Genomic DNA, 16214 nt, shown 5'->3' with positions numbered 1-16214 from the left:
TGTCATAAGCGCCAACGAAAATCCAAAATAAAATCAAGTAAAATGGTCCTCTTGGCACTTATGGCACTATTAGTACCAGCCAACGAAAATCCAAAATAAAATAAAGTAAAATGGTCCTCTTGGCACTTATGACACTATTTAGTGTCATAAATGCAAAGGGAAATCCAAAATAAAACTAAGTAAAATCTTGGCACTTAGTGGTGCCATAAGTGCCAACGGCAATCCAAAATAAAACAAAGTAAAATAGTCATTTTGGCACTTATGGTGCCATACGTGCAGCACAAATACAGAAACAACAACAATAGAATCAATAAATCATGATGTGAAGAAGATGAAGCACATGAAACAAACAAACAAACAAAAAACCCTAAATGGATAATCTAAACCGTAAATAGAACATCTAAACCCCACGGAAAAGTGTTTAAAATGGTTATTGTGGCATTTATGGCACTAATAGTGCCATAAGTACGTGCAACACAAATACAAAAATAACAATAATAGAATGAAGAAATCATGATGCGAAGAAGATGAAGCACATGAAACAAACAAACAAAAAACAAACAAAATCTCGAACCAAAACTTGCCGGATCACTGCAAATTCGTCGAAAGCGGCGAGAGAGAGAGAGAGGAGACGAGAATCGCCTCTCTTCGTCGACGGGGAGAGAGAAAGAGAAGGAAGATAGGAGAATCACGCGTACGGCATGGCTACGAAATTGGAATCAGATTGAGAGAGTAGAATCTGATCCGAGTTGAGCTGGATCTGACGGGTAAAAGGAGATGGCTGGGCGGGGTCACGCGGATAAAAAGGGTATAATAGGCATACCGTCTAATTAATGGCCAAATTTTGATGTTTTAAGATTAGGGGCCAAAAGTTAATTTTCGTTCTTCATTATGGCCAACCAGATGGATTGTTTCTATATATATATATATACATACTCTTTTCGTCCATAGAAAAAATTCTACTTACTTTCTTTTTGTCAACAAAAAAGAGTCATTTTACTTTTTGAATTATCAAATCATACCTTCTCTTTAATATTTAATTATAAATTATTCTTTTATTCTATTTTTAACTAATAATTCATCTTTACTCTACTTTTTGTACTAATAACACTCTACAAATTATATTTTTATTTTAGGGGTTATTGCCAGAAAATACATATAATTTGTCAATTTTCTGGTTTATAACATGACCTTATAATTTGACCAAAAAATACATCAATTTTCATTTTATTCTCAATTATAACATGACCTTGTAATTAATTTAGTATAATAATATCAAAGTTTAATATTAAATATTTTTAATTTTCTTTTCATCTCACAATATACTATATATATATATACATATATATTTGATAAATATACATCTATATGTAAATAATAAATTATTTACCTTTTAACATAGTTTCTATTATATATGTACCTAAATTATTTATTGGTCCTAATATTTTATAATTTCATAATTTAAATGAATAAATACTTATTATATATGTAATATATTAATAGAGTATTAAAATCAAGGGCAAATAGCGTCAAAATCCCTATACTTTCCCCGTTTTCGCATATTTCCCATGACTTTAAAAATTCGCGATAGAATCCTTGACTTTAAATCCCGTTCGCGTTTCTCCCTAAAAAATGACCGACGATTTATAGAATGCTGACAAGGAGTCCGGAAATCCACGTAGGATTAAATTTCGGCGTATTAAGCGACGTAGTTTTACTTAATAACGTAAAACGTCGTCGTTTCCGGATCAGAATTTTCAGAACCACCCTCACCGCCGGTGCCGTCTGCGACCTCAAAATTCTCATCATCTCTTTAAAGAAACACGGCTTCAATTTCTCCAAAAAATTCGAACTCGTCACTTCTATGGCATTTATAGTACAATTAGGGCATCAGTCTTGGCTGAAATTTCTAATTTGCCGTTCAAAATCCACAGAATCGATTGAAAAAATTGAGGGCTTTTTTCTTCAACGATCTGCTTGTTCTCCACCGTGGGGGACCAAGTCAGCCGTCGTCGAAACATTTCATCACATAAGAATCATCGATTTGGTGGCGCCGGCCTCCGCCATGCACTGCTGATTCTTACCGTCTTCGTCGCCAACGAGCTCCTCCAATTTGCTTAGGGCCTCGAGATTCTCCGATCTGCTCCGCCGGCTGCCCGCAGTGCGGATGAGCTTGATGACGGCGGAGCGGTGGAGGGGGGACTTGGGAGTCGGGATCCTATCGATCCCGCTCTTCACATTGGCGATGCACCACGCCTGAATAAGCCGCCGAAGCATGTGGTTGGGAGTCAAACCGGCGGATTTGGACAGCGGCAACTTAGTAACCGGGAAAGCGACGACGTTTTTGGCTGATTTACGTGACTAAGCAAACTTAGTTAGATGACTCAGCAAAATAATGCCACATAAATGACACGTCATTGTAGTTACTCGCCGGAAACTTTATTAAGGGAAAATTACGAAATTAATCAACGGTCAAGGATTCTATCGCGAATTTTTAAAGTCAGGGGAAATATGCGAAAACGGGGAAAGTATAGGGATTTTGACGCTATTTGCCATAAAATCAAATTATATATATATATATATATATATATATATATATATATATATGGGGCGGTTATTCAATAAACCACCTTATTTTAAGAATTACGAACCAGCAAAAATGCATGAATTTTATGTATAACACGCATGAATAAACTGTATAAAGGCATGAATTGCAAAAAATAATTTTTTGCTACCTTTGGGATTCGAACTCAGGACTATGAATTTATCCAACAAGGTGATGAATTAACCGTAGATCTTGATGATCTAAGGGCTGAAAATGATTCATAATTTATATTTTAAGAAGTGTTCTTATTTTAGCCTTCCCATATATATATATATATATATATATATATATATATAATGAAATAATTATTATAAAATAATTAATTATCTCATGTTATAATTGAGAATAAATTGAAACTTTGTGTATTTTCTAGTCAGACTATAAAGTCATGTTATAATTGCGATTAAATTGAAAATTGGGAAGTCGCACCGCTTGGTGTCCCCATGGGTACTATAAAGTCATGTTATAAACCAAAAAATTGACAAATTATACTCCTTCCGTTCACGATTTAATGCCCCACTTTGGTGTGGGCACATGGACTAATAAAGCTGAAAAATGTGATGTGAATGAAATATAAGAGTAGTTGACTAAAATGATAAAGATAGTTGATTAAAGTGATAAAGGTGTTGTGAGTGGGTCCACTAGTGATAAAGTGTAGTAAATATATAATATAAAAATGATAAATGTGTTTTAAGGTGGGTCCATTAGTGACAAAGAATAGTAAATATAGGAAAAGAAGAAGAGTAAAATGGTACAAAAAGCAAAATAGAGCATTAAATTGTGGGCAGATTTTTAAAGACAAGTAGTACATTAAATTCTGGACGAAGGGAGTAAATAATAAACCCTTTATTTTACTTATAATAATTTTAATATTTTTATTTAAATTCTTATTTAGTCTTAAACGGGACTCTTTTTGATGGAGATATGTAGTATATATAATAACACTAAATAAATTCTAAAAAGTCAAACTTACATCCCAATCCCCAAACCTCACGCCGCCTTCCCTCAGATCTCTGCGTCTCTCTCGTCTCCTTGCCGTCGCCGCCACGTCACTGCCGGCGTCGCGCCGCCGCCTTCTCTCGGTTCTCTCGTTCATCAGCCGTAGTAGCGCGTACGATTGTACTTCGTTCCTCCTCCGCTAGCAGCGCCACTCATCGATCATCGCCGCCGCTGCATACACGCAGTAAGTCCATTTTTCCGCTCAATTGGTTGAACATTATTTTTTTATTTTTTAAATTAAGAACATTATCAATTTTCTGCACTGCTATTCTTCGTTTTGCTATTTTAAAATTAAGAACCTTATCAATTTCACGGTAATTAGTTGTCGAGCTGAGCACGAGCTGAATTCAAGCTCGAATAAAAGGTTCCACATTTTTACTGTGAATCGAGAACGAGCTCGAGCTCGAACAACAGTTGCCAAAAAAAATTGGCGAGCCAAACACAAGCCTAGCAAATAAAAGTTTAATCGGCCCACTGAATTCCTATTTGCGATAGGTTGGAAAGGGAGGGAGATGGTGCTTTCGCAGAAAATTCATGATGCGTTCAAGGGGACTGTGGAGCGAATGACGAGCCCCCGCACCGTCTCCGCATACAAAGAGAAAGGTGTACTCAGCATCAATGAATTTATTCTCGCCGGCGATAATCTCGTCTCCAAGTGCCCCACCTGGTCTTGGTAAAATCTCACTCATATTTTCCTCTTCATTGACAGTTTTATCAGCGTGAAATTTGGGAGAAGTTGAATTCTTTGAGTTATTGCCTGTTTAGTATGCCCCAATTTGTATGTTTGTAACTCATCAATGAAGCTATTCTCAAAAAAAAAAAAAAAAAAAAAAAAAAAACACTCATCAATGAAGCGTAGTTCTTATATCTTTATGTATATGACCATGGCACAGATGATATATGCATTATCTCCAACATATGTGTGGCTCCCTAGTTTAATGTTAATTGTCAAAATATTTTAATTCTGCTCAAAATATAGAAAGTTGTAATTGTTTTCTTAAGAGATCCAAAATGAAAGGAATGTAATGCTGGCTTGATCCACTGCTTGGTTTCTTTTGGCTTATCAGCCGAAATGACAAAAAAAATTGCTCTTATTTTGATGATCGTTTTTATCACTCCGGCATCTTGTATTTGATGATTTTGCTCCATCTGTATAGGGAATCAGGGGAGCCGGGCAAAAGGAAGTCATATTTGCCCCAAGATAAGCAATTCTTAATAACTAGAAATGGTTAGTGGCTTTCATTCTATCTTTGCACTGCACTATGTTGAGCTGACAGTGATTTGATCTTGACATTATCTTCAATATCTTTCTCATAATTCACACTTTTTCTTGGATATACACCAAAACACCTTCTTAAATTTTTCCTTGCCGTCGTTCCTTATAAGTTTCACCCTCAACAATTTCAGCACTATATTTGTGACGATATAAAATACACACTGTTCTACCGAGGCATTTCAAGTAGTATATTTTCATACCTGACCTCTCTTGAAATCATTTATCTAATCATACCATCTTTCTTAATGTGGGTGTTACTTAGTCTTGATATATTTTAGTTTTCTTTTGCATCAGTCCCTTGTCTTCGTAGAGCTGCTTCAATTGGAGAAGAATACGAGGCTGCAGGGGGTGAAGTTTTAGTTGACAACGAGGACGATGATGGTTGGCTGGCAACTCATGGGAAACCTAAAAGTATGTATGCCGTTCTATAGTGTTCATTTTTTTAAAATAAGAAAGGGTTAAATATCTATTACTTATTACTACTTTTGCTTGGTTCCTGTCTATTGTGTCTAGATAACACAACTGTTGAAGATGATAATTTGCCCTCCATGGAGACTCTAGAAATCTCCAAGAATAATACCATCCAGTCAATCTCATCTTACTTTGGAGGGGAGGAAGATGATATTCCAGACATGGCAGAATTTGAAGAGACTGACAACCTCGTAGAAAATGATCCCGTAAGTTAAGGATTTACAGACTCAGTGTCGCTATGTTACTTTCATAAATAATCACACAGCTCTTTTTTAGTTCTTTGAAGATAGGTTGCCGTACCCACTGGAGAAAACAGGAAAAATAAATAAAAAGAAAAGTGGCTCTTACGTGTACCCTGCATATGTGCATGTTCATATTTTGTGGCATAAATGATTTAGTTTAGTTGCTCACTTTTCATTTGATCAGTGTGTTCCCCTGCCACATAAATTAACAGCAATCATTTCTATCCCAGTTTGATTTACTTTCGGTGACGAATGCAGGCAACACTGCAGACCACATATCTTGTGGCTCATGAGCCTGATGATGACAACATTCTACGAACCAGGACATATGATGTTAGCATCACGTAAGTAGGATTGATTCTTCAAAATGCTCTGGGGTATTTTGCTTCGTTTTTGATGGTCTTCTCTCTTAGGTATGACAAATATTACCAAACGCCTCGTGTTTGGCTCACTGGATATGATGAGGTCAGCATTCATACATCATTGCATATATACTTTCAAGTTATGATTGCATGCCTCGTTAACCTTAACTTTTCATGCTTTTTTAAGACATGCAGTTGTTATGTTCTGATTTCTTCATGCATGGCATTTTCATTGTATTAAACTATTGACGTCCTTCTTATCTGTGGCAGTCAAGGATGCTTTTGCAACCAGAACTTGTTCTTGAAGACGTTAGCCAAGACCATGCGCGTAAAACGGTGAGATGTGTTTAGCATGTTTTTGGTTCCGGTACTATAGAATTGGTAGTCATTATCTGTAAGCTTTCTTCTACTCTTATAATACTTGTCTTTAAGTTAATAGTTCGTACTAATTTGTGATCTCATCCACGTAATCCGAACTTCATATGGTAAAATATGACTCAAATTATCGATAAGGATATTTTCTTCCTAATGTTATCGTAATCTAGATTACCATGGAAGCAAGAACAATGACCTATGTTACTTAGTTGATAACACTACCTTGAAGATAGATGAGAATAGTGTTGGTGTTACGTGGAGTCCTGGCAAAAGTAGTTCTAATAACAGAAGAGTTAATATTTCAATGTTAAATAGTTTTTCCATTGGATATGACATTGTAAAGACTAAAGAGAAAATAAAGCAAATTATTTGCAAGGTCTAGTAAATGACTTAGAACAATGGAATAAGATATTAATACTACAGATACATTTCTTGGAAAGATTTATGACTGCCAATCTTTGATTTTAGAATAATTATAGCTTTATATTGGGTGATTTCTAGTTTGATTTTATAGTAAAGTTCTATGCTACAATTTAGGGTGCTAATCCATCTAAGTTCTAGTTATTAGTTTACATTCTCGTATCTGTGTACTGTGAAGTCGCTATTCTAGGAAAACATAAATAGTGAATAGAATCAAACGAGAAGATTATCCTTTGTCCTATCTGGGTCTCTCGCTAACAAGTCCTCGGGTCAGGGCTTCCTCAGAATGAGCTTAAACACCATTGCTATAAGTCACTCTATAAATCAAAACAAGGTTAGTAATCCATTCTTGGGTATACAAAACTTGGATTGAGAGTCAGAACCTTAAGCTATTCAAATGTGTCATCTGTGAACTTATTCATTTAAGAATCTTAGAATGCTGTTTAGGCAATATTAAAGTATTTGATTTTTGTATGACACAATTGTGGATGAATTGGGCAGCCAATGACAGTTGCTCTTGCTCTAATAGATCTTTTTCTAGTTCTTCTTCTGTTAGTGCAAGGAAAGAATCATTCCTTCCTATTTGTCTATCCTTCTTTCCACTCATTAAAGATTATATAAGGTCATTGGGGGATAGTAAAATTGCTCATACTGAGACCGTTTACGAGAAGGTCAGGACGAAGGAGCGTGTGAATTTTTTGGTTTTACATTTAGGTAGCGGTTGGGGAGGTGGGGAAGGTGGGAAGGTGGTGCAGCTAGAATGCAGAGGTCTTTAAGGAGCAAAAGGCATCCTGATAGATTCATGATCTGGTAGTTTTGATGAAGCTTACTACGGCTGTGCTGTAAGTCATAAGACTAACTAAGCAAATGGAGTAGTAATTTAATAGAAAACAGATAGTCTGGTGCGGCTAAACGCGTGCCTTCCATGTCCTCAAGTAAACTTTTGACCATAACAGTTCCTCCATCCTTCCAAACAGCCCTGCCCTCAACACAGAGATCAGGGTAAATTGCCCCAACAGTTCAGACTCATCAACCCACACAGCACGTTGGCAAGCTTCCTTATAGCTCCGTATTCTCCAATCAAGCACCTCATGTCATTCAAGACAAATTTGCAAGCCTCATTTTGCTCCCCCTCTTCACAACCAATCAACATGCTGAAATTGGCCTAGGAAGAGCAGGGTGTCACCTGCTGACATTGATTATGCCCATAAATTCCATCTTGTACTCCTCATTGAAGTCAAAATGAATCTCTTGAATTGGTGCATTAAGTGCTAACTATTAAGCTTCTTGCCCATATCACTTATCCTAGTGAAACTTGCAGTGGATCCTTCCATTATTATCCATTATGAGGGTGATGGTTTGTCAGTTAAATTGTTTGACCATGAACATTTCTGATGTTATTATACTTATTATCAGTAGTTATTTTTTTTTAATGACAGGTAACCATAGAAGACCATCCGCACTTGCCTGGAAAACATGCTTCAGTACATCCATGCCGCCATGGGGCTGTAATGAAAAAAATTATTGATGTTTTAATGTCACGTGGAGTAGAGCCTGAAGTTGACAAGTAACTTCTTCTCCTATCTTCCTTCTGAGGTCATAAGTTGTGAAGTAAAAAAATCTCTTTGTTTGCATGTTTGCATATAAAAAAGCTTATTCAGCTCTTTGTCTAGCATGTTAAAAGTACTGTGCTTCGTTAAGGAGTCTACATATCGAATTTGACATTTTGTACGGGGATCAATTTAAGAAGCACTATTTCCATCTCCTTCATCATTGCATAATGCTGATATTGGCGATGTTGCAGAAATTGCGTAGCAGCATGCAAGGACCCTGTCTCCTACTATTAATGTTCATTTTCATATATTATACGCTATCTTTCACTTGTAAAGCTCTAAGATTTCTACAATTTAATGATTCTAGGATTTTGTCCAAACCGGACAAGAAAAAGTCGCTTATTTTCTTTCTGTAAAAAGTGAAGAAATTGGCAGCCCATTTATTGGACTGTTTAGTTTTGGTGCCTGAGTTTTAATGTTCTGTTGCTTTTAATACTATATTTGATGCTTGTATTTTCTTTTTCTTGTCAGGTACCTTTTCTTGTTCTTGAAATTTATGGCTTCCCTGATTCCTACCATAGAGTACGATTACACCATGGACTTTGATCTTGGCAGCTCTAGCTCCTGATTTCAAGGTATAGTAGTCTACACGTGTATCCATTACCTTGTGGGTCGTATCGTTGTGTACTACTGCTAAACAAGTACATATAGTAATCTCATCAGTTATTGCCTATGTAGGTGTTGTTTTCATGATTGTCCCTTTTATAAAACTGCTTCTTTGAGATTGTGTTTTCTTTTAATGCCTTGGTATAGTGCACAAGTATAAAGATGTCCTCTAATTGAACAACGAACAAAGCGCGGTTTTATAGGTGCTTTGTAGGTTGTTTCTTACTTTTGTCAAAAGTTATTTTCCCGATTCATTTCAAAGATCGAATATAGTAAATCGGAAATACATGTATTTCTGGTTTGTGCAGATTGAAGGTGGCAATTCGCGTGAAGCACCAAAGCTTTTATTTACTGCCAAATTATTACCATTGTATATAGATGTCCATTAAATTACGTTAATGTAAGTTGGTAGCATCATCTTATGCGTATGTTAAATAGACATTGAGGTGTGTGGATCTCTATCATTATTAAAACCTCCTTTAGCCATCTCGGCCTGTAAATGAATTTTCTTTGCTCAAGTGCGTGCTTGAATAAATATGATCATTACAAAAGTGCCCCTCTTGTGTTATGACGGGGCCCTCTACACACACACACGCAAATAAACCGAATTAATAAAAACTGTTGGATCTGCCAAATCCAAAGGCTAAGATTGATTCTCTATTCTTAAAATATATGTGATTCTCTACATATCCACTCTCTCTCTCTTTCTATATATATATATATAGAGAGAGAGAATGGATCAAATAAGAAGAGAGATTAAATTTACCATTCTCTCTCTCTTTCTATATATATATATATTGAGAGAGAGAGAGAGAGAGAGAGAATGGATCAAATAAGAAGAGATTAAATTTACAACGCTAGATATTAAAATCTTATGGTTGAGATTAATCACTTGAATTGAGATTAATGAATAAGATAAGAAAATGTACAAATAGTATTTGATCCTAGGTTAGAATTTTGAAGGGCTATTTGTACGTTATAATTAATTTATTATACTTGATTTATCCATTGATTTTTATGAACTTTATTTGTTACATATATTTTTTTGTAGATCTTAATTCTAGATCGTAGGATATAACGATCCTATGATCTGTATATCATCTCATTTACTTAGAAAATATTATCACTAATAAATTGCTCTTTTTCCTGATAAAAAAAAAATATGACTTGACTATATTATCATGATTTTTTTTTCTTCATTGCTACTTGGGAAAAATTATCTATCGACAAAATATAGGTAATGAGTGGGAAATGGGAAAATACATGTTTTCCGTCGTTTCTCATCGAACATAGCACACCCTAAATTTATAGTGTTCAGTTAATTTTGGTTGTGTTTAATTTAAGTGTTAAGGTATTATTGATAAAATAATTCAATTTAAGTGATTGTTCAGTTTGCATGTTTCTATCAACGATGGATAATTCCGTCCACAGAACCGATCACCTACCCACCGTGGGCAAGCATAACGTGCCCACTACTGATGTGTTAATTAAAATTATCTTACTATATTTACAATTGTCACATCATGATGTACACATTATGCATGCCCACGGTGGGTAGGTGATCGGTTCTGATTCCGTCCATACTCTAATCACATCAAAATCGGATAGTGATTAAATTCCAATGATTCCACAATGATCCAAAGAATATTGTGTTACTTCTTGGATCCAGCCCAATTATACGTACATCAAATTCCCGCAACGGTATTGTGGGCTCAACAAGACCAAAATGATGGTCTAAATGGGCCCAATAATGTCGGAGGAACGGAAGAAGATTTGTGTAGAAATTACTACTAATTTAATCAAATACTATTTGAGATTGCATTGTTGTCAAAATATTGTAAAAATAAATTTGTGCTATTAATGTTCTTGAATTCACAATAAATTCGATGAATACACAATCGAATCACTAATTTTAGTTGTGAATTCGAATTTTAAAACTAAAATTCACAATTCAAATGTTGAAACTATAAGTCGAATGTTTCACAACAAGAGTAGATACTGTAGATTGGTGGTTACTATTTTACCGTTGTCCAAAACACCAAGCCATTTAACAGGAAAATCTACTTCTAGCATTAGGATATCATAATTAAATAGTAATAATTTCTTAAAATTCAAAACATACAAACGAATAAATCGAAATCGAGGCTACAATATGAAATTCGCTTAAAGCTCAAAACCATACACCAATAAAGCCAGGTCATATTATCGATGAGATCATAATATCATTTTTCATTCCTGAAGGCTGAAGACAGTAAATAAGCAAATGAGAGTTTTGTTATAAGCTAAAGTAGAGAATGTTTACATAAATTAAGCTAGGGAATAGAATGTAAGAAAAAAGCAAATGAAAAAGAATGATCCCATATGCAATAATACTAGGAAGATTATTCTCCAAATTATCTTTTTCCCATCCAAACATTTTGAGCAACATACAAATTAATTAAGAATACGGCAGTGCAGTACCCCTTTTTGACAGAATTTGAGGGGTAAAGCATATATACGAGCTCTCCTCTACGTACAACCTGTCTTCCCTGGCCACAAAACACTGGTCACAGCGAGAACGACGGGCAGCGTCGGAAACTAAAAACGGTCAGCGTTGACGAATATTAGCTACATACTACTTAAATATCAGCTTCCCTGTCATGGAAAGTTAGATCAAGCTAATTCTGCAACAACACCAATTATAATCAGGCCACAGATATTACTGAGCATCGTTGTTGCTTGCCCGTTGCTCGTCCCTACTGCACCTAGGATCTTCCTCGCCACTAACTTCGCCAAGTCTCTCCTGTTAAACCAATATACTCGCTCCATCAGAAAATGAAAAATCTTAGGAAACACATTTCTCGATGGATACAGTTCTAACTTCAAAGTGCCAAATAGAATATTACATGAATCTATGAAGAAAACAATTGATTGAAAAACCGGAAATACCTTTAAAGATGCATTCTGGGCAACGAGTTGCTCATACTCACTCTTCATACGCGCCATTTCAGCCCTAAGAGATGCATTTTCCTCTTTTAAACTTTCAGCACGCTGGGCCAGTTCGTCGCATTCTGCCTATTCAATGGGAAGAAACCAAATACAGCATAAAAAATTTGAATTATTATTGAATACCACATACAGGGAAGGAGCTGAGAGTGACCTGTTTGCGCAATCTGGATCTACGAGCAGATTCCCTGTTTGACTGCTTTCTTCTCTGTCTTTTAAGCTCCCTTTCATCCTGAACTCTCAGTAAACATATAGATAGTCAATGTCTTGGGAAATATTAAATTAAACAAAAAATGACGGCACTGAAGTAAAACCTCATTTTTCCCAAGAAAAATAATTAGTAAGTTTAGTAGAATGTTCAAAGCTAAAGAGATTAAAATAAGTTCTGTAAAACATTAAGGAATTACATGGTGTCACAGTAAACAATGTATCCTTCACATTGTGAAACAACTGTGAAACTGCAGTTTCACAAATCACAAGTTGCAATTATGAAGCTGCATGACTGAGTAATTCACTGATGAGATGGAAGATATATGAATTAATTCAAATGCCAGCTGTTAATTAAATCGACATTGTCTGAATTTATTCATGTGCCAAGCCAACATCCTATATTCACACATCCTATAATCATTCCCCAAACTTTTTGGTAATTCTCATTCAGGAAATGGAAAAAATCCATATCAGAGATAGAAAGTAGGAAAATGTTAATGACAGGTTGAAGGGAACGGAAATCAAAGTGATTCCTGCTAAAAATGTGCACTTTCTTTTATGGGTTTAAACTAAAATCAAATCTTCTTAGTATCTACTAGAACTAACCCGTAAGTAATTCCTTTTCAACCAGAAGAAGACAATATTAAGCAAAACAAATATAAAGAAAGGGAAACCTGAATCCAAAGTTGTGACTGCATGTTGTCTCGTGAGCCTGTAGCGACAATTCCTCCAGCTACCGGAGTAGCAGGGACCTTTCCTCGCATTGCGGGCATAGCAGATGATTGGGCTGCACCCCAGTAATCCATTCCAATATTTAAGTTGGTAGTGGGACCGGGAACACCACTAACAGCCCCCACCGCCGGTGCTGGAATTGGCACCATAGCCATAGCTTGATTTGCCATTGCATGAGATGTACCATTTTGAGAATTATTAGGTGCACCACCACTCTGAGGTGGTTCAGCTGTAGCAAGATAACAAAAGGTTCAAAGAAAGAGCTCAAGTGAAATTGAGTTTGCAGAGAAAGAGTAGAACTCCTTAAAAACACACCGGAATCTGGCCTGCCACTAGACTTCTCTTGGGATTCCTGTAATAGGTATCCAAAAAAAACATGCAAATATGAGAATTTTGAGAGGGAATCATCAAACAACAGAAATGCATTTCGAGAAGACATATGTTTTAGCTAAAAATATCGCAAGGATGACTTGACAGGGTAAAAGCAGACAAAGTTGGCATCTATACCTAAAACAAATAGCGCACATTCCCTATTCATTGCATGAAATTAGTGACGACAGTTACCATGATACTCACATTTTGAGAATTTTCGTCACTTCCTTCACTAGAACCTTCACTTGCAGTCCCACCACTGCACATTTTATCAGCACAATTTATTGAGATGACAAAGACACGTCATAAAGGCACCTCTAATCTTATGTCCTAAAAATGTATAAGAGCAGATATAGTGCTGCTTAAAAGTTAGAATATGAGAAATGACAAAACAACCAATTAAAAGAACCTCGACGACAAATAAAGCACAAACAAGAGAACAAATGAATAAAAATGACTACCATATGAAAGAAATGTTTGTGAGAGCTAAAGTATCAGAAATAACTAAAAAGTAACAGAAAGCCGACAGATCGCATTTTCCCAGAAAACAAGCATTTACTTTAATTGTATTATCCATACCTTTTAGGGTGCACACCATTTTCTGTGGCACCTGATGTTTTTCCAGCTTCGTCATTCTTCCCCGTAATCATATTTAAACTGCCCAAACTTCCCTTGGATCTTTTGATGGGCAGTTTCCCCTTTCCCTCGGATGACTTTCCATCTACCTCCATGTTTCCTGGAACATTGCACTATATGTATATTTGGCAAACATTTCTGATTAGTTTATTGGATAACTTTCTGACTGGGACAACTTAGAAGAACGAAGAAAATAGAGAGAGAGAGCAGAAGAAGAAGAAACAAGATGACTCACAGAGGCTTCAGCAATACCATTAGGAGAAGGCATAGCAAAAGGACTAAAGGGATAAGATCCCTAAAATGTTTAAAGACAAATGAAAAAGTTATGAGTATCTCTAGACAGCATGATTGTCAAATGCGATTGAAAACAAAAAAAGAAAAAATGTTCGCAAGGAAATACCGGAGCCATAGTTGGATGGGCATATATGCCCCCATGGGGATACATGGCAACATATGGATGTGGTGGAGTGCCATACGGTGGAATGAATTGCTGCAAAGAGCCAGAGTAAGCATGCAACTAAGAAACGAACTATGTTTACGAAGTGTCAAGTAGTGAACATCAATAAAATTAAAAGTAGGCAAAGTTAAGTTCTATCTAACAAGATAGGGGTACTTAACACCATACGTCTTGGAACAGAAAAACTATCAGATTTTCCAAATTACAAAAGTTTCATACCTGAACTCCCCACATGTAGGGGTGTGCCTGTGGACTTGATGCTAAGAACCCATGTGGAGGCATAGGAGAATATGTCTGCAGAAAGCAACATTGGGAAACATGTAACTATATTGATTATCAACATGGGAAAGACCAAGTGAGTATCTCTCAGAACATGTTAACGCAGTTAACCTGAAACCCAGACCAATCAGCAGGAACTGCACCGGATGCAGAGGAAGTCTGTTCCTGAAAATTCCAAAAATAAATACATTTTAATGTACAAAACAACAACAAAATTGTATATATTAATCCAAAGGCTCACATCCAACCTGTGCAGAAGGAGTTTTTGGCTCCTTTGGTTCTTTCCCCTCCTTGGGAGCTTTATCCACGTCACTGCTACTCATGATTCAAACTAAACTTACTTCTAGATTTGCTATTATCCACTTCCAATCATTCTGTCACATAAATGTCATACACAAATTATTTATCAATCAGGCAAAACATCAAACAAAAACATAGATTTAAATGCACAAAGCCAATGTATTCTGCGCATGACTCTAACAAGCCCTTGAAGCACATGCAGTCCGTCTAAGATTAAGAATACAGGCACTCAATTTTTTGGTAGAAAATAGCATTCATCAGCCAATGTCTCAAGCCTCATACTAATAGCACCCTTAAACTAAATTGTCATTCACTAAATCCAGCTGAGTTAATAAAAAAGTTGAATTTTTTTTATTATCCGCATAAAATTACAATTAAATCACACACTACAAGATCATCAGAAAAGAGCAATATATAGCCGAAACATAAGATATTGAATCTAACACAAATAATCACAAAGCTTGTCAAACAAAACCGATTCAAGCTTCCAATAATTCCAAAACAATTATTACCGCTAACAGACAACGAGCCCAAACTCGACCAATACGACCAGTGAGTCAACTCAGGTACACAACGCCTGGAAAGTGGAAACCAAACCCCGCTCCTTATCCAACTCTAAAGAGGAATTCGAACAACTTTGCAATTAAAACAAACGTGCCTCCTACAAAGGGGAAGGGAAGCCAGAAAACAAACAATAATTGAGGCAATTTTCCGAAATTCGGCTGCAAAGAACAAGAGCCCAAATTGGGGGAATGAAGAGAGAGAAAATTAGGGCTTGGTTTGTGAGATCGTCGACATTGCTGACCTGTGTCGTTGTCCCGATGATTTGCGCAGAGAGAGAGAGCGCCGATGTGGTGTCCACCGTGGATTTAAGGGTTGATGATTGGATCCAAATCGTGGAGTATTTAACGGCTGAGATCGAGTCACGTACTGTCGCACTGGCGCATAATGAGGAGCTCAGTTTCCGGGTCGCTCCGATACAGATTTGGGTCCGACTCGGATAGCCCATTTATGAGGGCTTGCAATTGGGCCTGCCCGTGTTTCTCTTTGGATCGTGGTCCAATCAATGAATTAAGAAAAATGGTTATTATCGTATAAATACATGAACTTTGAATCAATTCTGATATTTAACATGAATTTTTAAAAATGTCGAAAAATACATTAATTTATCGATTGTAATAATTTTAGCACGAATTCTATTTTCGGTCAAACTAAAGATTACTTAGCATGTCGGAATTTTGATGTGAACACATCGTATTGTAGTAATTTTAACA

The 16214-nt window shown here is 36.2% G+C and overlaps 2 protein-coding genes across 5 annotated transcripts; one reads left to right on the top strand and one right to left on the bottom strand.

Moving 5' to 3' along the window:
- Positions 1-3518: 3518 nt before the first annotated feature.
- LOC131017765 (autophagy-related protein 3) lies at positions 3519-9520 on the top strand. Of its 2 annotated transcripts, none has more exons than XM_057946485.1 (11): positions 3519-3788; positions 4100-4277; positions 4762-4832; positions 5175-5291; positions 5394-5557; positions 5852-5937; positions 6007-6058; positions 6226-6291; positions 8190-8317; positions 8835-8938; positions 9278-9520. In XM_057946485.1, the coding sequence occupies exons 2-10, from the start codon at positions 4117-4119 to the stop codon at positions 8929-8931; spliced, it is 942 nt and encodes a 313-aa protein (XP_057802468.1). In that variant the 5' UTR covers positions 3519-3788; positions 4100-4116; the 3' UTR covers positions 8932-8938; positions 9278-9520. The 2 variants fall into 2 exon arrangements, with proteins under 2 accessions (XP_057802468.1, XP_057802467.1); XM_057946484.1 differs by having other exon boundaries at positions 3542-3788; positions 9117-9321.
- Positions 9521-11225: 1705 nt separating this feature from the next.
- On the bottom strand, positions 11226-15879 carry LOC131017763 (bZIP transcription factor 16-like). Of its 3 annotated transcripts, none has more exons than XM_057946478.1 (14): positions 15746-15879; positions 15453-15601; positions 14889-15014; positions 14752-14805; positions 14581-14655; positions 14305-14394; positions 14140-14199; positions 13848-14017; positions 13473-13527; positions 13212-13248; positions 12839-13125; positions 12109-12186; positions 11898-12023; positions 11226-11751 (listed from the first exon to the last, which is right to left on the bottom strand). In XM_057946478.1, the coding sequence occupies exons 3-14, from the start codon at positions 14961-14963 to the stop codon at positions 11668-11670; spliced, it is 1191 nt and encodes a 396-aa protein (XP_057802461.1). In that variant the 5' UTR covers positions 14964-15014; positions 15453-15601; positions 15746-15879; the 3' UTR covers positions 11226-11667. The 3 variants fall into 3 exon arrangements, with proteins under 3 accessions (XP_057802461.1, XP_057802464.1, XP_057802462.1); XM_057946481.1 differs by having other exon boundaries at positions 14752-14799; XM_057946479.1 differs by having other exon boundaries at positions 14752-14799; positions 15453-15767.
- Between the last annotated feature and the right edge of the window lie 335 nt (positions 15880-16214).

This window comes from Salvia miltiorrhiza, chromosome 3 (assembly GCF_028751815.1).
Source record: "Salvia miltiorrhiza cultivar Shanhuang (shh) chromosome 3, IMPLAD_Smil_shh, whole genome shotgun sequence".
Lineage (NCBI taxonomy): Eukaryota > Viridiplantae > Streptophyta > Magnoliopsida > Lamiales > Lamiaceae > Salvia > Salvia miltiorrhiza.
The sequence above is the reverse complement of the archived record's forward strand: the minus strand, read 5'-3'. Positions and strand labels throughout refer to the sequence as shown.